The 21883-nt window shown below is 45.8% G+C and overlaps 1 protein-coding gene across 1 annotated transcript in view; it reads left to right on the top strand.

The window, feature by feature from the left end:
• Nucleotides 1–21883, top strand: part of COL23A1 (collagen type XXIII alpha 1 chain) — a 410853-nt gene that overhangs the window by 321680 nt on the left and 67290 nt on the right. Inside the window, exon 3 of the mRNA XM_070374177.1 lies at nt 7802–7846. Within this exon, the coding sequence (XP_070230278.1) occupies nt 7802–7846 (45 nt within the window). The remainder of the gene's footprint in view (nt 1–7801; nt 7847–21883) is intronic.

Genomic DNA, 21883 nt, shown 5'->3' with positions numbered 1-21883 from the left:
CCATGTGGCCTTAGGCAGGCAAGTCTTTTAGCCTCACTTAGCCTCAGAGTTCCCCTCTGTACAAGGCATACAAGAGGGATGAGCAGGGAATAGTTGAGCTCCTTGGATGAGCCACAGGAGTCCTGGAGCACAAAGGGCTCCAAGTTTATGTTTGCTAAATAAGTAGCCGGAGTGGTGCCTAGTAGATGCTGAACCAGGGCTTCTGCCCCTGACCAGCCCTCAGCACCTGACAATCCAGAAATTCATGAAGGGCCGTGCTTCCTGCCGTTCCACCCCACCACCACCCCGACAACTGCAGGCTTCACCATGCAAGCTTCTTGTGTGCAAGGCCTCTCTGTTTGCAAAAGAAGCAGACAGGGAGACTAGTAGTCGGCAAGAGGCTCAGCTCTGGCACTCCCCACTCCCGGGGCCTCTATTTATCAAGCATGGCAGGCCTCGCCACCTGCATCTCATGCTGTGGGAAGAAAGGAGGAGGAAAAAGTATCCCTCATCTCAGCAGCCCTGGGCATCAAATTAGGTCGTCTTGCATCTCTTCTAAGGCCTGGATCTCACTGGATTTGACAGTCTTTTAAAGAGAATGCCAAGGAATAGTGAGGAGGGAACTTAGGCTGCACACGATGCAGACTGCCGGCTGCAGTGGACTGTCTTCTGTTAGGAGGACCAGCAAGGCATGGCAGGAAGGGCAGGTGGTAGAGGCTAGGTGTGGGGGCAGCCTTTGCCTGATGCCAGTGAGGAAGAGGTCTCAGGTGTGGGGAAAGGAGGATGCTACAGACAGCTTCCACGAGATTTGTGGTTTGGCTCCATGGATACTGGTGATCCCTACACTTAGGTGAGAAGGGAACCCTGTCAGGGAGCACATGGAGAATTGGGAGATGATTTTGGCTTTGGATATGTTACCTTTCAATAGAATTATCCTGGAGGCAGTTGAATGTTTGAGTATGAATTTCAGAAGAGAGGGTCAACCAGCTGTCTATTGGTGAGCTGTTCACACAGAGGCTGCCGGGATCTGATTTGGACTGGCTGCAGAGGGTTCACAAGCAGCCGCCTCAGTCTCCTTCTTCACTTAGGCCATTTCAGTTGGGAGTCCTGTCCAGCCTGTCAGGCCTACAGCCCCACAGGCCACGTGCACTCATCAGTACCCAGGCTCCTCGCCCACGCCAGGCCTGCTGGGAGCTTCCCTCAAAGGCCCTGGGAAGCAGGGGCACCCCACCATGCCTGGACAGCTGCCTACCCACTGAGCATCCTCCTTACTGGGCCTTCTGCCTAACTATGCCACCCAGAAGAACCACCCAGAAAAATCCATTAGTTCAGCTCCCTCAGCAACAACAAATGTCTTCTTCATCTGGCTTGAGTTACCCAGACAGAGAATTTTGCAGTCATACCCCTGATGACCATCAGAAAACCATCGTGCTGCTTTAGCTTTCAGATCCAGGAAGAGCGCGGCTTATTCTCCCACTCTTGGGCCCCTTTCCTGCCAGGCTGCACATCTCAGTCTGAGGCCCAGGACAGCCGAGCAGCCTTGTGGGGCCAATCACAGGCCTTCGATAGCCTGGTGAGAGCAGAGAACCCAGGGGTCAGTTTGCTGGGGCTCCTCCCTTGTACAGCCAGGGGAGCATGACCCCAGGTGTGCCAATGGAGTTCCTATTCCCACACCCTCACTCACCCCCCAGCACAGAGGATACCCAGAAAGAACAGACCAAACACCGACCAGCCTCACAAAGTTCCCAGGCACCGTCAGCCCCACAAAGGAGCTGGGAGGAGAGCAGGATGTATGTTTAGCCATGAGGGGTCTAAGGTATTGGGGAGACACCCACATGTAGGTGTTGGAGGCGGTTGGATGTGCAATGTGGTGCTTCAGGCCTTGGCTGACATCATGGACCTGGAAGCTGGTTACACTGTTTACACTGCCATGAGGAGATGTTGTCAGTTATGGGGGTGCCAGAATCTTAGCCTTGCCAGTTAATACAGTCCTGAGCCATTCCAGCATGAAACTCAAGGTCTCTGTCTGGTATCAGGAAAACTCAAGGGCCTCAAGGGCTGTGTAACTGGCATGAATCTCTATTCTCCAAACTCAGGGGTGGGACTTCCCTGATAGTCCAGTGATTAAAGAATCTGTCTGTCCTCTACAGAGGACACAGGTTCAATCCCTGGTCTAGGGAGATTCCATATGCCTTGAGGCAACTAAGCCCATATACCACAACTACTTAGAGTCCCATGCTCCAGAGTCCAAGAGCTGCAGCTACTAAAGCCTGTATACCCTAGAGCCTCTGCTCTGCAATAAAACAGTAGTCGCCCCCGTTCACTGCAACTAGAGAAAGTCCATGCACGTCAATTACGACCCAGCACAGCCAAAAATAAACAAATAAATGAATGTTTACTTAAAAAAAAAAAAACTCAGGGGTGCATCATTTATATGGTCAGATGGTTTTAAACAAAGGTGCCAAGGCTACACGATGGGGAAAAGATAATCTCTTCAACAAATGCTATCGAGAAAAACTGGATATCCACATGCAAAAGAATGAAGGTGGGCCCTTACCTTATACTATATATAAAAATTAGCTCAAAAGGTTAAAAGTTAAAATTAACTTAATGGTCAAATAGGTAAAAATAAACAAATTGGGCTACATCAAACTTTGAAACTCCTGGGACTTCCCTGGCGGTCCAGTGGTTAAGAATTCACATGACAATGCAGGGGACACGTGATGAACAATGCACGGGTTCAATCCCTGGTCTAGGAAGATTCCACATGCCAAGGGACAGCTAAACCCATGCACCACAGCTACTGAACCCACACTCCAGAGCCCATGGTCTGCGAGAAGAGAAGCCACCACAATAAGAAGCCCATGTGCCACAGCTGTAGAGTAGCCCCTGCTCACCACAACTGGAGAAAGCCCACGCACAGCCACAAAAAGCCAGTTCAGCCAAAAATAAAATTAAATAAGTAAGTAAAATTTTAAAGAAACTTCTGCACAGCAAAGGAAATTATCAACAGAGACAAAAGGCAACCTACAGAATGGGAGAAAATATTTGCAAACTCTATACCTAAAAATGGGTTAATATCCAGAATATATAAAGAACCCCAAAACAGCAATAGAGACTGAGACATAGAGAACAGATTTATGGACACAGTGGGAGAAGGAGAGGGTGGAGACTTGAGAGAGTAGCATTGAAACATACATGTTACCATATGTGAAATCAATAGCCAGTGGAAATTTGCTGTATGATGCAGGGAGCTCAATCCAGTGCTCTGTAACAATCTACTGGGGTGGGATGGGGTGGAGGAGGGAGGAAGGTTCAAGAGGGAGGGAACATATGTATACCTATGGCCAGTTCATGTTGATGTATGGCAGAGCCCAACACAACATTTTAAAGCCATTATCCTTCAACTAAAAATAAATAAATAGAAAACCCCTACAGCTCAGCAACAAAAGAACAATTCAGTTTAAAACTGGGCAAAATATCTGAATAGACATTTCTTCAAAGAAGATATATAAATGGCTAACAGGTATGCTACATCACTAATTATTAGAGAAATCCAAGTCAAGATATCACCTCATACCCATTAGGATGGCCACTATCAAAAAAAAAAAAAAAGACAGAAAGTAACAAGTGTTGGCAAGGATGTGGAGAAATAATAAAACACATGTGCACTGTTGGTGGGGATATAAAATAGTGTAGCCACTATAGAAAATAGAATAGCATTTCCTCAAAAAATTAAAAATAGAATTACCATACGATCCAGCAATTCTACTTGTGAGTATGTATCCCAACCAGTTGAAAAAGAATCCTGAAGAGATACTTGCACACCCATGTTATTGCAGCATTGTTCACAAGAGGGAGAAGAAACCCAAGTGTCATCAACTGAAAAGATGAATGGATGAAGATAGGACTTCCCTGGTGGTCCAGTGTTTAAAAATCCACCTTCTAATGCAGGGGATGAGGGTTCAATCTCTGGTCAGAGATCTAAGATCCCATATGCCCGTGGGGCAACCGAGCCTACACACGACAGTTAGAGAGCCCATGTACCACAGGAAGACCCAGAACAGCAAAAAAAAAAAAAAAAAGATGAATGGATGAAGACAATGTGGCAGACACATACAACGGACTATTGTGCAGTCGCTCAGTCCTGTCCGACTCTTGGTGACCCCATGGACTGCAGTACACCAGGCTTCCCTGTCTTTCACTATTTCCCAGAGTTTGCTCAAATTCATCTCCATTGAGTTGAAGATGTCATCCAACCATCTCATCCTCTGTGGCCCGTTCACCTCCTGCCCTCAGTATTTCGCAGCATCAGGGTCTTTTCCAACAAGTCAGCTCTTCACATCACGTGGCCAAAGTACTGGGGCTTCAGCTTCAGCATTAGTCCTTCCAAAGAATACCCAGGGTTGATTTCCTTTAGGACTGACTGCTTTGATCTCCTTGCTGTCCAAGGGACACTCAGGAGTCTTCTCCAACACCACAGTTCAAAAAAATCAATTCTTCGGCACTTAGCCTTCTTTATAGTCCAACTCTCACATCCGTACATGACCACTGGAAAAACCATAGCTTTGACTATACCAACCATTATTCAGCCTTAAAAAGGAAGGACTCCCCCGGTGGTACAGTGGAGAAGACTCCGTCTGCCAATACAGGGGACACGTATTCGATCCTGTTCCAGGAGGATCCCACATGCCACAGAGTAACTAAGCCTGTGCACCATACCTACTGAGCCCATGCTCTGGAGCCCCATGCTCTGCAGCAAGAGAAGCCACCACAATGAGAAGCCCACACACCACAGCTAAAGAGTAGCCTCCACTCACCACAGCTAGAGAAATCCCCCACAACACAATGAAGACTCAGCGCAGGCAAAGATTAATAAAATGTTAGTAGTGGCTGACTCTTTGTGATCCTACCAACTGTAGCCCACCAGGCTCCTCTGTCCATGGGATTCTCTAGAATACTGGAGTGAGTTGCCATTCCCTTCTCCAGGGGATCTTCCTGACCCAGGGATAAAACCCAGATCTCCCACATTGCAGACAGATTCTTTACCATCTGAGCCACCAGGGGAAGTTAATTAATTTAAATATATATATTTATTTTTATATATATATATATATATAAAGTCTTTTAAAAAAGGGAATGAAAGTCTTATCATATGTTGAGACATGGATGAACCTTGAGGACGTTATGCTAAATGAAAGAAGCCAATTACAAAAAGACAAATACTGCATGATTCCACTTGTCTGAGATACCTGAAATCATTAAGCTCTGACAAACGCAAAGCAGAATGGCAGTTTCCAGGGGCTGGAGGGAAGGGCAGAATGGGAGTTGTTCAGTAGATATAGAGTTTCAGTTTTAGAAGTTGAAAAGTTCTAGAAATTTGTTGCATGACAGTGTGTGTTTAATTAGCACTACTATACTATACACATAAAGAAGGTTAAGACTAAATTTTATGTTTGGCACCACAATAAAAACATTTTTAACTACAAACTCAGTAGTGCAAGAAATAGCATGTTTCTCACTTTTTAAAGTTTGTTTAAACACAGGTATACCTGTGGCGGATTCATTTCGATATTTGGCAAAACTAATATAATATTGTAAAGTTTAAAAATAAAATAAAATTTAAAAAAGAAAGAAGAAAAAAAAATTAAATAAAGTTTGTTTAACCTTCTAAGCTCAAGCCCCCAGTCCATAAGGCTGGCATGAAATTCATTCTTACCTCACCCATGGGGTTTGCAAAGGTTTCAGAGTCTAATATGTAACTCCTCCCCTCCACAGGAGTCCCTTCTCTCTCTCTTCCTCAGAAGCCCTCCGTCCTCCCCATCCAGGACATCCCCCCTAATAAAAGTTGGAAGCACCACTGACCTGGGGCCACCTCTGCTATTCTGCTCTGTCCCAGACCCCCATTTCAGGTGCACAAATGGTCATGTGTGTGTGTGTTAGTCACTCGGACATGTCTGACTCTGCAATCCCATGGGCTGTAGCTCACCAGGCTTCCCTGTCCATGGGATTCTCCAGGCCACAATACTAGAGTGGATTGCCATGCCCTTCTCCAGGGGATCTTCCTTACTCAGGGATCAAACCCAGGTCTCCCGCATTGCAGGCAGATTCTTTACCATTTGAGCTACCCAGGGAGCCCACAAGTGGGGATGACTACCTGCTTAAAAATGAAGAGAACAATAAAGAGAAACACACACAGGCACACTAATTTCTCAGTGAGCCATCCTGCCACAGACCTGGTTCACGGCTGGTCTCTGCCTCTACTCTGTGATTGTTCCAGGAATTTTTGAGGGGGTTTAAAGTTGGCTTTTTTTTAAGTTTTTTTTTTTTTTTTAATGTGGACCATTTCTAAAGTTTATTGAATTTGTTACAATATTGCTTCTGTTTTATGTTTTAGTTTTTTGGCCCTGAGGCATGTGGGATCTTAGCTCCCCCATTAGGGATCAAACCTAAAACCCCTGTATTGGAAAGCAAAGTCCTAACCACTGGAACATCAGGGAAATCCCCTTAAAGTTGACTTTTACGAAAGAACAGTGCTTATGGCACAAGCTGTTCCTAAGTTGCTTCCAGGCCCGGCCCAGAGCTGGGAGCGCAGTGAGGGGCAGGATGAAGAGAGGTATAAATTACAATCTAGTGCCTGCGACTTCGTTTCTGCACACCTTCTCCCACCTGAGAAAACAGGAGAAAGAACCAGAGGTAGTTAGACTAACGGGGAGTGAAAACAGAAACAGGGAGGGGAAGGCAAGGAGGCATGAGCTCCGCCCTCCACTCCAAGGCCAGGTGAGCTGTTCTCTGAGCCCTGCCGCCTGTTCCGGTACCTAGAGCCCTCTCCCTCTTCAGCATCTCAGTCACTCTGGTCTTGGGGGCTGATGTGGGCCCAGGGGCAGAAGGAGAAGGCAGGATGGTCTACATCAGATTCGGAAAGTGCAAAACCATGTGGATGAGACTGGATACCAAAAAGCACATGCATCAGTGTGCACATTATGTGCAATAAATCACAAGAACTTTATGGTGTCTCCCTAGAGCTGTGGGGAAGGGGAGGGAGGTGCCAAAGTGTTTAATGAACAGAGGAAGGAGGTAGGTGGATAGGATAGAGCCTGTTATCTCTGAGTTTAAGCATCTGAGATGCCATGATAGTGTCTTTTGGAGAAGGGCATCAGATGGTAAAGAATCGCCTGCAATGAGGAAGACCTGGGTTTGATCCCTGGGTTGGAAAGAACCCCTAGAGGAAAGCATGGCAACCCAGTCCAGTATTCTCGCCTGGAGAATCCCATGGACAGAGAAGCCTGGTGGGCTACAGTCCATGCGGTTGCAAGAGTCAGACACGACTGAGCAACTGAGCCTGTACACACGACAGTGTCTTTATGTGGTGTGCTCTCTCTGTTGCTTTATTTTAGTGAATATTAAAAAGCATTTGTCCAGGCTTTCATAAGATAACTGCCATCCTCAGCCTTATTTTTCTTGTAAGTCGGAAGTTTCTCAGTGGCAATCTCCTGCCTCAAGAGTTTCTAGGCAGTATACATTTTTGAATGGGAAAGGACTTGTGAATGAAATAATAAACAGATAATTGAATAACTAAATGAATGAGTGGGGGATGAGAATGCAACCAATAAGGATGATCCAGAGGAGCAGGGGTAAGGGAGGGACAGGAGACAGAGCTTTCTTCACACTTCTCTCCACTCTCCCAGCCAGCAAGGTGGTGGGCAGGCTATCCCCCCGGCTGCTGCGATGAATGTGAGTTGGGGGCAGCTGGCAGCAGGCAGGCTGTCCCCAAGGCCACTGGCTTCCCATCTTAAAGAGTCCATCCTTGTTTTCTGTCTAGGCCCCCCTGGACGGCGTGGCAAGCCCGGAAGAAGAGGTGATCCCGGTGAGTCCCAGGTTTTCTTAGTTCCTAAACCTCGACCTGGAAGTCTGCCCTTGACCTGGAACCTGGCTGGAGGCGCCAGTCCCCGCAGCAGCCCATAACCAAGGACCAGGTCTCTGTCTCACCCTCCAATTCCAGCCACTGTCCCCAGAGCTGCAGTGCCCAGTGCTGCCTTCTTGGCATCATTTCAGTGTCACAGTTCCAGTGACAGTCCCGTCTATGCCCTCGGCCACCCCCTGAACCTCATTATCAGCCTCAGAAATTTTATTTATTTTTTTATTTTATTTTATTTTTAAATTTTACCCCCGTCTCCCACTCTGAAATGACCTCCTGTCTTTGTGGGAATAGATGGTGATTCCACCACCCAGGGTTGCTACCCTGGGTCCCTTGACACAAGATGGTTCTCCTCCGTGTCCCCATCCCTCCACAGACTTGGCCAGTCCTTCCCTTGGCAGAGCCACCAGGAGAAGACCCCTTCACTTTCCTGCCATACAACCTTCAGACTCGCCTGCATTTGCCATCAGCCTCCCTCCTGCCATCTTCCTTTCACCCAAAATGCACTCTTTCATACCCTTCGCCCAACTCACCGTAAAGCTTCCCTCAGAGGCTGCACACCCCTGTTGGGCTCCCATCTCCTCCACCTTGCCTTCCGCTCCTCCAAGCCCCTCCAGTCTCTTTTCACTGCCAATCCACTCACATCATTTTGGCCAAAGGTTACCACTGACCTCCTGGTGGCTACACAGGCAGACAGCAAATGCATTGCTGTCTCTCTTCCTGAGCCTCATATTGGCTGTTCCCCAAGGCCCCCTGCTGACTCTTGCCTGTGTTTTCTCCCGCATCTCTGACCCCTTCTCATATACCTTTCCTATGAGACCCCACTTGCCTCTTACATGGATTTGCCCTTGGCCTTCTTTCTCTCCCACCCCTGTGGCTCTGGCACCCCCATAATGCTGATAACGCCCCTCTTCCTTCCTCTAGCCAAGTCATCCCCTCTGGACCCAGAGGTTGAACCTGGCCCCACTGAACCCAGCACTTCCCCTAGCCTGCCCTCATCCAGCTCCCCATTGCAGGGAAGGGACCTCCAGCCAGCTGCTTCCCTATGCAGGCAAGGGGCATCCTCCTCGATCCCTCCCTCCCCACTCCCACACCAAACCTCCCATCTGTCCGCCTCAGTCTGTCTCAGCACAGTTCTCACTACTCCTCCCATGCCCCCCACCTCCAGCTATGTCCAGGGTCCTCCCACTCTGAACCTGCGCTCATATCTTCCCCCACCCAGATCTCTCCTCCTGTACCTGGACTGTTACCCCAAGTTCACTATGCTTTGTCCTTTTGGCCTAGCTCAAGCATCTCCTCCAAAAAGTCTTATCTAATCCTTCTGGCTGGGGACAACACCCCAAGTCTACAGACGCATTTAACAGCCTGGTGCAGGGGAGCCTCCAGGGAATGGAAATGCACAGAACCGTGAATGAATGAATGCACACACGCTCAGCCCCTAGGCAACTTCATAAGGACAGCATGGTGGTAACCATGCTCCACCATCAGGAGGACCCCAGGCAGACTGAATCTGGGAGAAACAAGGCAGGTTCTCTGGAAGCTCAGATTCTTCTTCCTGGCCCTGGGCATGGGCCTCTTGTCCCCACTATTTGCTACATGCTTACCCAATCTAGTTCCTTACTAGATAAACTCCCCAGAGTTCACTGGCAGGAAATGCCTTTCGTGGTACTCGGTTTGCTTTGACTTCCAGAAGCTGGAGACTATTTTGTATTTGATTACAATGGATTTTCTGTGTAATCACTCCCCACCCCGCACCCCCCGCACCACTGCCTGCCAAATACACACTTCATCACTCAGTTCTCATTTATGCCCTCGTAAAAGATTTTATTGCCTTTTATTGTAAGCTCCTGATGTCCTTTTTGGAAGAAAAAGAGGAATAGATAGTGACTTTTTTTAGGACAAAGTATATTACTCAACTTAAAAACTCATTAGAATTATGACTCCAGTTCATAACTGATCTAAAAGTCAAGGGAAAATCAAGGACTCAATGGACCCCTGACCCCATGCTGTGTCCTCCCAAGTCCTTCATCTCATGTGATCCTCACAGAGCTCTGCGAAAGATACGAATTTGTTATTATCCCCATTTTGTAGATAAGGAAACTGATGCTTCACGGGGAGAAATGTCTTGTCTAAGGTCAGCTGCTGGGCAAGGGGTGGGCAGCCCCTCCTCCCCTTCACTACCCTTTCCCATGGGATGCCCTGTGGTCTGCCCATCACAGAATGGTGTGAGCAGCACAGAGCAGATGTCCCTCTCTGATTAGCTTTGGCTGGGCCTCGTGTTTATTTCTACAGTTTCACATACATGCACCTCTTGGCTTTGGGTCCTTCCCCTGTACAAACCAGGCTTTTCTTGAGCCCCAGGGAGAAAGGTTTTTGTTTGTTTGTTTGTTTGCCTGGTGGGACAATATCTGGCTGAGAGGGTTTCTTGCTGCTGCTGCAGACAGAACTGACCCAGCCCACCTGTGGAGATGGGGCCTCTCCAGCTCTCAGTGGGAGCCTTTGCCTGGAATATACTTCACAGGGCCTTCAGTGTGTTTGTATGTTTATCATAATAGAACGGATTTTTTTCTTCTCCCCAGTAGCCTATTTCTCAGCTGAGGAAGCCCAGCAGTATCCTTGGGATCCTCTTTCTAGGGAACTTAAGCAGGATTTTTTTTTCTCCTTCGGGATTCCCCTTTCTCCATGAGGATCGATCAGTCTTTCCTGGCTCCCCTAGCTCTAGATCCCTCCCTCAGTCCCGGAACTCCCTGAAGTGCTGGTGGTCTGCTCTGCAAACATGTCCTTCTCCACCAAAGATGGGCTCCCAGAGCAGTTTGACCCCAGGCACTAAAGAGATGGCCAATAAATGCTTGTTGACAGGAAATAGGGAGGAAAGGGAGGAGAGAGAGAGAGGGACTGATGGGCAAATGAAGGATAAAGGGTTAGGAGGCAGAAAGGGATGAAAACAAATTTTGCTTGGCTGTGCTAAACCTATAGAGACAAATGGAGCCACTCACCAGATCTCTGCAGGTGCCAGCCTTAGATCAGCAGTTTTAGTGTTAAGGTTTTCTATCCACCCTGGTCCTAAGGAACACTTTCTAAAAATACAGCAGAAGCACTGCCGGAATGGTAGAGTAAGGACCTCTGAAAATCAGCTCCTCCATAGAAGCCACAATAATGCTAGGAAGAAAATGACCTTTTCCAAATTCTGAAAATCAATGTCTGGTAACAACCTAAGAAATGTTAATTTTATAAAAAGGTCTGAACCTTGCTGAGAGCAGTGAGGTTTGTAGCTTTTTAATTTGCTCATCTCCCCAGCCCCATGGTAACCCTAAAACCATCACAGCCTCACAATCACAGTACCTGTGAAAATGAGCAGCCGCTGGAGGTGGCAGAACAAGTTTGAAGCTCCTCAAATGCTCATTCTCCAAAAATTGTCACTGTCAGCTCCCTGGAAAGGCCCATACACGTGACTTGTCTTTTTTTTTTTTTGTAACTGATGCAGAGCTCACTTACTGGGAAAAGCCATATCCTAAGAGTGTTTGCCAGAAACACTCAGCAACAATTGTTTAACATTGCAGCTGCCTAAAGTGGCAAAACCAGTTGAAGCAACAAGAAGCTGACACAGCAACTTAAATGAAAATCAAGGGGATGAACTGTCCAAAGAAGCTTTAAAATGCTCCAACATACCTGGGGATCTAGAATATACATGCCTGCGTAGGGAAAGACCTAAAAGAACCCCAGTCTCTCACCTCTCGCTGACCTTGAGGCTCCATTCAAGCAAAAAGTGAAGGCAAAGGCAGAGTTGTAACCTGATAGAGTGTTGAAATTATGCTCAACACACACAAAGAGTCCCTTGGCACAGAATGGGAGATCTACCAGTTCAAGGCATTAAAGAAAACCTCTGACCTAAGCTAACAGTTAAGAAAACCAAGCAGAGAATCCAGTAACTGCCATGACAAAGAGTACACATTTCAGAGAAAATGTGTACACATTTAGCTCAGAAAAGGCCCTGAACAAACAAGAACAAACTCTGGAAAGGAGGAGGAGTATCTAATTTCTAGAGTGGCCACATTTGACTATTTGAAATACTGTTTTTAACAAAAATTATGAAACACACAAAGATATAAGAAAGTGTGGCAATGGGGGGAAAAGGGGGGGAGGAAAGCAGTTAAAACTATCAGTGAGTAAGCCCAGATGAACTTACTAGACAAAGATTTTATAATGGCTATTACAAATATGTTCAAAGAACTAAATGAAATCATGTCTAAATAATGAAAAGAAACTATTAAAATTATGTACCACCAAATGGAGATTATCAATAAAAAGATAGAAAGTGTATTTAAAGGAACAAAATAGAAATTCTGAAGCTGTAAAGTACGGTACTGAAATGATTAATTCACTAATGGGGCTCAAAAGTAGATTTGGGCTGGCAGAAGAACCAGCAAACTTGAAGATATGTCAGTTGAGATGATCCTGTCTAAGGAAGAGTGCCTGCTCCACACACACGTGAAAGAAAAAATCTTGAAAGCAGTGAAAGAACAATGACTCACCACAGAAACGGAATCCTTGATAAGATTAATAGCTGATTTCTTATTAGAAACCACCAAAGTCATAAGGCAGTTGGTATGACATATTCAAAGTGATGGGAAAAAAGAAAAAATTGTCAAAAAAGAACTCTATAACAACAACAACAAAGTAAAAAAAAAAAAAAAACTCTATAACAAGAAAAACTGTTCTTAAAAAATGAAAAAGAAAATAAGACATGCCCAGGAAAGCAGAAATGAAGAGAATTCATCACTAGCAGTGTGCTCTACAAGAAATATTAAAGGGATTCCTTCAGTCTAAAATTAAAGGACATTAGACAGTAATTTAAATCCACACACACAGAATTAAAGAGTTTCAATGAAATAACAGATAAATATGAAAGAGTATAAAAATTTTTTTTTCATTTTTGACTGCACTGTGTGGCATTTGGGATCTTAGTTCCTCAACCAGGGATCAAACCCACACCCCCTACACAGGACCCAGGTTCGATCCCTTACCAAAGAATTAAGATCCCACATGCTGCATCATGCAGGCAAAAAAAAAAAAAGATATAAGACATACAGAAATTAAGTAGCAAATTGATACACATAAGTCCTACCTTCTGAGAAATTATATTAAGCATAGATCTTTCTATAGATCTAAGAATCAGACCCAGACATATTACAGCAAAATACTGAAAGTCAAAGAGTAAGTCTTGAAAGCAGCAAGAGAGAAACGACTCATCCATACAAGAGAACTTCAATAAGATAAAAACCCTGACTTCCCACCAGAAATAATAGAGGCTAGAAGGCAATGGGATGATCTGACCCATTCAAATGACTAAAAAAATACAAACCACCAACCTAGAACCATATGTTCAGCAAAACTCTCTTTCAAAAATGAAAGGTAGAGCTTCCCTGGTGGCTCAGCAGGAAGAATCATTCTGCCAATGCAGGAGAGTTGGGTTTGACCCCTGATCCAGGAAGATCCCACCTGCCACAGAGCAACTAAGCCTTTGCACCACAACTATTGGGCCTGTGTCTAGAGCCTGGGAGCCAAAACTGCTGAACCCCATTCGCCCTAGAACCTGTGCTCCAACGATGAGAAGCCCACACACCTCAACTAGAGAGTAGCCCCTGCTTGCTGCAGCTAGAGAAAATCCCTCACAGCAATGAAGACCCAGTGCAACCAAAAATAAAAATAAATACATACATACATAAAATTATTTTTAAAAGACACATTCTTTTTTTTTTTAAATGGAGGATAAAGAAAATTTTGCTTTATTGACAACGCCAAAGCCTTTGACTGTGTGGATCACAACAAACTATGGAAAATTCTTAAAGAGATGGGAATACCAGACTACCTGAGCTGCCTCCTGAGAAATCTGTATGCAGGTCAAGAAGCAACAGTTAGAACTGGACATGGAACAACAGACTGGTTCCAAATTGGGAAAGGAGTATGTCAAGGCTGTATATTGTCATCCTGCTTATTTAACTTATATGCAGAGTACATCATGAGAAATGCTGGGCTGGATGAAGCACAAGCTGGAATCAAGATTGCCGGGAGAAATATCAACAACCTCAGATATGCAGATGACCCCACCTTTATGGCAGAAAGCGAAGGACTAAAGAGCCTCTTGATGAAAGTGAAAGAGGAGAGTGAAAAGGTTGGCTTAAAACTCAACATCCAGAAAACTAAGATCATGGCATCCAGTCCCATCATTTCATGGCAAATAGATGGGGAAACAATGGAAACAGTGACACTTGCTCCTTGGAAGGAAAGTTATGACCAACCTAGACAGCATATTAAAAAGCAGTGTCATTACTTTACCAACAAAGGTCCATCTAGTCAAAGCTATGGTTTTTCCAGTGGTCATGTATGGATGTGAGAGTTGGACTATAAAGAAAGCTGAGCGCTGAAGAATTGATGCTTTTGAACTGTGGTGTTGGAGAAGACTCTTGAGAGTCCCTTGGACTGCAAGGAGATCCAACCAGTCCATCCTAAAGGAACTGAGTCCTGAATATTCATTGGAAGGACTGATGCTGAAGCTGAAACCCCAATACTTGGCCACCTGATGTGAAGAACCAACTCATTGGAAAAGACCCTGATGCTGGGAAAGATTGAAGGCAGGAGGAGAAGGGGACGAGGGAGGATGAGATGGTTGGATGGCATCACTGACTCAATGGACCTGAGTCTGATTAAGCTCTAGGAGTTGGTGATGGACAGGGAAGACTGGCGTGCTGCAGTCCATGGGGTCGCAAAGAGTTGGACACAACCGAGCAACTGAACTGAACTGAAAGAAAATTACACAATGATGATGGTTACACAATTCTGTGAATATATCAAAAAGTACCTGTTTATGCTTTTAAAAGAGTGAATTTCATGGTATATGAATTACACTTCAATAGGACTAGTTTCTTTTTTTTTTTTAATCCAATGAGTTTACTTTTCACTTAGACTTCTAATTAGCACCACTGCCTGCCCTGCACAGAGTCTGACTAGGGTGATTGCCAGAGCAAACCTCCATGCCAAAATGCTGGAGAGCCATCTCAGGTGCCATTTCAAAACGAGCCTCTTCAAACCTGTTGTGCAGTCAGTGTTTGTTCGGCAACATGAGCCAAACAATGGAAAACCACCATCTGTGTTTCTCTTCTTTCTGTGTGTCTACGTGTGTGTCTGCACAGAATGCATACATGTGTTAGAAAAAGGAAGAATGCTGCGCTGTAACTGCAGCCAGCACTGGGCTTTGGTGCCTGCTCTGAGCCACTGTTGTCCTGGGCACTTTATGCACACACAATATCTTACTCAGGCCTCGTAGCAGTCCAGAGAAGCAGGATTGTTACTCCCCATGTTTCTCCCAAGCAGACTTTGCCTTCCAAGAGGACAGCCGCGTGCTCAAGGTCTAGAGCTCGTGAGCTGGAGAGCCAGGTTCTAAGGCCTCCACACTCCCTGGCAGTATTGCCCTGTTTAAATCCAGGGCCTGAGGCCTGACCTAATCGCTTGGCTTGCTGACTCAGTACTGGCTCTGGATTTGCCAGCCTCCAAGCCTCATTTCATCTACCTGCAAACTCAGTTCAAAAGCCTTGGACCACTCTGCTCCCCTGGGAAAAACCCAAGAAGCATGGCTGAAGGTCATTTCCTCAGGGGTCAGTGGGCTTCCAAGAGTCAAGAGCCAGGCCCTGTAACCCGAGTTGCTGAGTGGGAAGAGGCAGAGGCCTGGATAGGAGCCAGAACCTGTTGGGCAGAGCAGGGAGTCAGCAGAGTGGGAGTCAGTAGTCCGGGCACAGGCCAGAGGGGCCGTTGTGTGTTGTGAGCAGGGACGGTGACCCCAGCAGCCTTATGCACTAAGGCCAGCCCCACTTCCAAGTGTGTAGGCCACGTACTTGCCAGACTGTGGGAATTCTTCCCAGTTTGCTTTTCCGGGAATACAGCCTTTGGGAAACACTCAGGAAATGATCATCCCCAGAAGGGCTAAGAGCTCTAGGTAGGTAAGCATTGTAGGCCCCAGGCCCTCTGCCCACCTCTGCTTGGCTGTCAAGGAGCAGCTCCTGCACCCTTCTAACCCTGAGGCGTGAGGACACTTGGTTCCCCACTTGGGAAACACTGTCCCTATCAGGCTGTATCAGTTCAGTTAAAGAGGCTCCAAAACCATCGAACCCTCTGCTCCCTCAGACCCATTTTATTTCCCATGTTATCTGACTCCTATTAATTACTCCTACATTCCCAACAGCAAATAAAGCATATACAGCCAATGCCTGAATATTTGAAAACTGTGTGCCGAATGGAGCCAGGCCCTGGCTGGACCACCACGTGGCCTCCTGGAGACCCTGCAGCCAGCCTCACTTTCTAAGCAGGGAAATCCCTGGACAGCCCAAGCCAAGCTCTTGGCTGGCCAGCAAGTCCATCTCCAGAGGCTGCTGGCGGCCACTGCACAAATCTTGTATGGTTTGCCCTCCATGGAGTTAACCAACCACGTATCAGAATTTTAATTTCCAGAAGGTTACAAAAGGCAAAACTTGAATTTCCTGTGCGTCAGCAACTATTTACATAGTATTTACACTGTATTTACATTGTGTGAGGTATGACAAGTAATCTAGAAATGCTTTCAAATATACAAGAGGATTGCGTAGGTTATATGCAACTATAACTATTTTATATAAGGGATTTGAGCATCCTTGGATTTGGATATCTTGGGGAGTCATGGAACAATTCCCAACCTTAGATATCAATGATTGACTATACAACGATGTCAGAAGTCGAGGGCTCGGCTCTCCTGACCTTCTTCCCTCTCATCCATTCAGCATGTATTTACAAAGTACTTGTGTCTGCCAGGCCCTGTTCTAGGCCTCAGGGAGGTGGTGGGAAGCCAGACACACAGAGCCCCAGCTCTCAGGGGGCTGCCTTGCTGGTGGGGCTGACAGAAATAAACAAAACATGCATAAGTGGATTTCAGGAGTAAAGACTGTGATAAGTGCTTGGAAGAAAATGGCAGGCAGCTGTGATGGAAGCAAGAGCAAAAGGTGAGGAGATGTCTTCAGTTTCGCGGTTGTGAAGACAGGTGTGAATGTCCGAGGTTGAAGAGAGCTGGGCCCTTGGGGAACTGAGAGAGAGACAAGTGAGACCCAATGCGTAGCTAAGCCTGATAGAGCAAGTAGCAGGGCCACACAGGAGTCTAGGTCTCCTGAGAGTCTAGGTATTGTTATTCCATGTGAATGGGAAGCCCTGGGAAGGGGTGAGCATTTTTAAAAGCCCCACTGGGTTTCCCTGGTGGCTCAGATGATAAAGAATCTGCCTGCAATGCAGGAGACCTGGGTTCAGTCCCTGGATGGGAACGATTCCCTGGAGGAGTTCATGGCAACCCACTCCAGTGTTCTTGCCTGGAGAATTCCGTGGACAGAGGAGTCTGGTGGGCTACAGTCCATGGGGTTGAAAAAGAATAGGACACAACTGAGCGACTAAGCGCGCAGCGCCTGCTGGTTGGTGGGACTGAGGTGCCCAGAAGAATGAGGTTGTAATGCTAGTGCCAGTGCTAAGTGATGGTGGCTGGTGATGTGCTGCCAGAAGGGCTCATGAGAGGTGACGGTGTGTCTAAAGTCCCTCAGCTGGGCTAGAGGGTTTCCCTGATAAGTCAGATGGCAAAGAATCCTTCTGCAATGCAGGAGAGCCCGGTTAGATTCCTGGGTCAGGAAGATCCACTGGAGAAGGGACGGGCTACCCACTCCAGTATTCTTAGATCTCCCTTGTGGCTCCAGCTGGTAAAGAATCTGCCTGCAATGCAGGAGACCTGGGTTCAGTCTCTGGGTTGAGAAGATCCTCTGGAGAAGGGAAAGGCTACTCACTCCAGTATTCTGGCCTGGAGAATTCCATGGACTCTATAGTCCATGGGGTCTCAAAGAGCCGGACACCACTGACTTTCACTTCACTTCACTTCAGCTGGGCTAGACGTGTCCTGTCCCACCAGTGAAGGCACGTGTCTCTGAAATGCTGCCATTCCCACTCTAGCCACTCTTCTGAGGATGGTGGAAGGTGCTGTGGGTCTGGGGTCCCATAGCTCTGCTTCCGGCCTGAACTGCTCCCCACTAGCTAAGTGACTTCAGACATGCCACACACCCTCTCAGGGACCTCAGGGGACACTCGGTGAATGTAAGAGCTCTTTCTGGAAAAATAGTTTGCCCTTGGTTAGACTTGAAGTCAGGCTGCCTGGATCATGCTGGGTTCCAGCAGGCCAGGACCAAGGCATAATAAGCTTTCTGAGCCTCAGTTTATTCACCTGTAAAATGTGCAAGTTCAGTGGCAGCAGGGGTTAAACGAGAAGTCTGAGGAAAGGAGATAATGGAGTTCCCAGAGCATGAGGAGCCCTAAGTGACTGATGGATACTTTTTCTTTTTTTTTTTTTTCCTTATTTTTGAGCGAATTCATTTTTAAGCTTTTGTTTTATATCAAAGTATATGGCAACCCACTCCAGTGTTCTTGCCTTGAGAATCCCAGGGACAAGGGAGCCTGGTGGGCTGCTGTCTATGGGGTCGCACAGAGTCGGACACGACTCAATCGACTTAGCAGCAGCAGCATAGCCAATTAACAATGTGATGATAGTTTCAGGTGGGCAGCATAGGGACTCAGCCATGCATATACATGTATCCATGCTCCCCCAAACTCCCCTCCCATCCAGCCTGCCACATAACATTGCACAGAGCTCCCTGTGCTACCCAGCAGGACCCAGCTGGTCATCCATCCTAAATAGAGCAGTGTGTGCATGTTGATCCCAATCTCCCTGACCATCCCTTCCCCCATTCTTCCCACTTAGCAAGTTTGTTCTCTAACTCTGTGAGTATTTCTGTTTTAAGGATAACTTCATCTGTATCATTTCCACATATAAAGGATGGCATACAATATTTCTCCTTCCCTGTCTGACTTACTTCACTCAATATGACAGTCTCTAGGTTCAACCATGTTGCTGCAAATGGCATTGTCTCATATCTTCTTTATCCATTTTATCCACATCTTCTTTATCCATTCCTCTGTTGAGGAGGAGGGACATTTAGGTTCCCTCCATGTCTTGTGTTGTGCTTAATCGCTCGGTCACGTCCGACTCTTTGTGACCCCATGGACTCTAGCCTTCCAGGCTCCTTTGTCCATGGGGATTCTCCAGACAAGAATACTGGAGTGGGTTGCCATGCCCTCCTCCAGAGGATCTTCCCAACCCAGGGATTGAACCCAGGTCTCCTGCACTATCGGCAGATTCTTTACCATCTGAGCCATCAGGGAAGCCCATTGTAAACAGTGCTGCTATGAATATTAGGGTGTATGTATCCTTTTGGACCATGGCTTTCTCTGTATATATGCCCAGAAGTGGGATTGCTGGATCATATAGTAGCTCTAGCTTTTAGTTTTTTAAGGAGCCTCCGCACTGTTCTCCATAGTGGCTGTACCAAATTACATCTCCACCAAGCAGTGTGGGAAGGTTCCCTTCTCTCCACACCCTCTCCAGCATTTATTATTTGTGGATTTTTTTTTTTATCATAGCCATTCTGACTGGTCTGAGGTGATACCTCCTTATAGTTTTGATTTTATATTCTTTAATCATTAGCAATATTGAACATATTTTCATGTGCCTTTTGGCCATCTGTATGTCTTTGGAGAAATGTCTGTTTAGGTTTCCTGCCCGTTTTTTGATTGGGTTGTTTATTTTGATGATGTTAAACCTTATGAGCTGTTTGTACATTTTGGAGACTAATCCCTTTTTGGTCACATCATTTGCAGATATTTTCTCCCAATCTGTGGGTTGTCTTTTCATTTTGTTTATTGTTTCCTTTATTGTGCAAAAGGTTTTGAATTTAAGTAGGTCCCATTTGTTTATTTTTGTTTTTATTTCCATTTTTCTGAGACATAAATTGAAAAAGATGTTGCTGCGATTTATGTCAGAGAGTGTTCTGCCTATGTTTTTTTCCAAACTTAAAATTTTTAGTTTGTATTGGGGTATAGCAGATTAACAATGTTGTGGTAGTCTCAGGTGAACAGCAAAGGGACTCAGCTATACATACACATGTATCCGTTCTCCCCTAAACCCCACTCCCATCCAGGCTGGCACATAACATTGAGCAGAGTTCCATGTTCTATACAATAAGTCCTTGTTGGTTATCCATTTTGAATGTAACAGTGTGTATATGATCTTCCCAAGGTCCCTAACTATCCCTTCCCCACCCCACTCCCGGCAACCATAGGTTCATTTTCTAAGTCTATGACCCTCTTTCTGTTTTGTAAGTTCATTTGTATCATTTCTTTTTATATTCCACATATAAGGGATGGCATACGATATTTCTCCTTCCCTGTCTGACTTGCTTCACTCAGTATGACACTCTCTAGGTTCATCCATGTTGCTGCAAATGGCCTTATTTCATTCTTTTTAATGACTGAGTAATATTCCATTGTATATATGTACCACATCTTTACCCATTCCTCTGTCAATGGGCATCTAGGTTGCTTCCATGTCTTGGCTGTTGTAAACAGTGCTGCAATGAACATTGGGGTGCATGTACCCTTTTGGATCATGTTTTTTCTCCAAATATATGCCCAGGAGTGGGACTAAAGTGTCATATTGTAGCTCTATTTTTAGTTTTGAAGGAACCTCCATACTGTTCTCCATAGTGGCTATATCAATTTACATTCCCACCATCAGTGTAGGAGGGTTCCCTTCTCGCCACACACTGTCCAGTATTTATTGTTTGTGGATTTTTTGATGATAGCCTTTCCGACCAGTGTGAGGTGATATCGCATTGTATTTTTGATTTGCATTTCTCTAATAACTAGAGAAATGTTGAACATCTTTTATGTGCATATTGGCCATCTGTATGTCTTCTTCGGAGAAATGTCTATTTAGGTCTTCTGCCTATTTTTGATTGGATTGGTTGTTTTGATGATGAGCTGTTTGTAAATTCTGGAGACTAATCCCTTGTCAGTCACATCATTTTCAAATATTTTCTCCCAGCCTGTGTGTTGTCTTTTAATTTTGTTTATTTCCTTTGCTGTGCAAAAGCTTTTGAGTTTCAGTTCAGTTGTGTTCAGTCACTCAGTCATGTCCAATTCTTTGCAACCCCATGAATTGCAGCACACCAGGCCTCCCTGTCCATCACCAACTCCCGGAGTTTACCCAAACTCACGTCCATCGAGTCGGTGATGCCATCCAGCCATCTCATCCTCTGTCATCCCCTTCTCCTCCTGCCCTCAATCTTTCCCAGCATCAGGGTCTTTTCTAATAAGTCAGCTCTTCGCATCAGGTGGCCAAAGATTTGGAGTTTCAGCTTCAACATCAGTTCTTCCAATGAACACCCAGGACTGATCTCCTTTAGGATGAACTGGTTGGATCTGCTTGTAGTCCAAGGGACTCTCAAGAGTCTTCTCCAACACCACAGTTCAAAAGCATCACTTCTTCAGCACTCAGCTTTCTTCACAGTCCAACTCTCACATCCATACATGACCACTGGAAAAACCATAGCCTTGACCAGATGGACCTTTGTTGGCAAAGTAATGTCTCTGCTTTTCAATATGCTATCTAGGTTGGTCATAACTTTCCTTCCAAGGAGTAAGTGATTTTGGAGCCCAAAAAAATAAAGTCTGACACTGTTTCCACTGTTTCCCCATCTATTTCCCATGAAATGATGGGACCAGATGCCATGATCTTAGTTTTCTGAATGTTGAGCTTTAAGCCAACTTTTTCACTCTCCTCTTTCACTTTCATCAAGAGGCTTTTGAGTTCCTCTTCACTTTCTGCCATAAGGGTGGTGTCATCTGCAATCTGAGGTTATTGATATTTCTCCCGGCAATCTTGATTCCAGCTTCTGCTTCTTCCAGCCCAGCGTTTCTCATGATGTACTCTGCATATGTTAAATAAGCAGGGTGACAATATACAGCTTTGACGTACTTCTTTTCCTATTTGGAATCAGTCTGTTGTTCCACGTCCAGTTCTAACTGTTGCTTCCTGAC

This window comes from Bos mutus, chromosome 7 (genome assembly GCF_027580195.1).
Source record: "Bos mutus isolate GX-2022 chromosome 7, NWIPB_WYAK_1.1, whole genome shotgun sequence".
NCBI classification, from domain to species: domain Eukaryota; kingdom Metazoa; phylum Chordata; class Mammalia; order Artiodactyla; family Bovidae; genus Bos; species Bos mutus.
The sequence above is the reverse complement of the archived record's forward strand: the minus strand, read 5'-3'. Positions and strand labels throughout refer to the sequence as shown.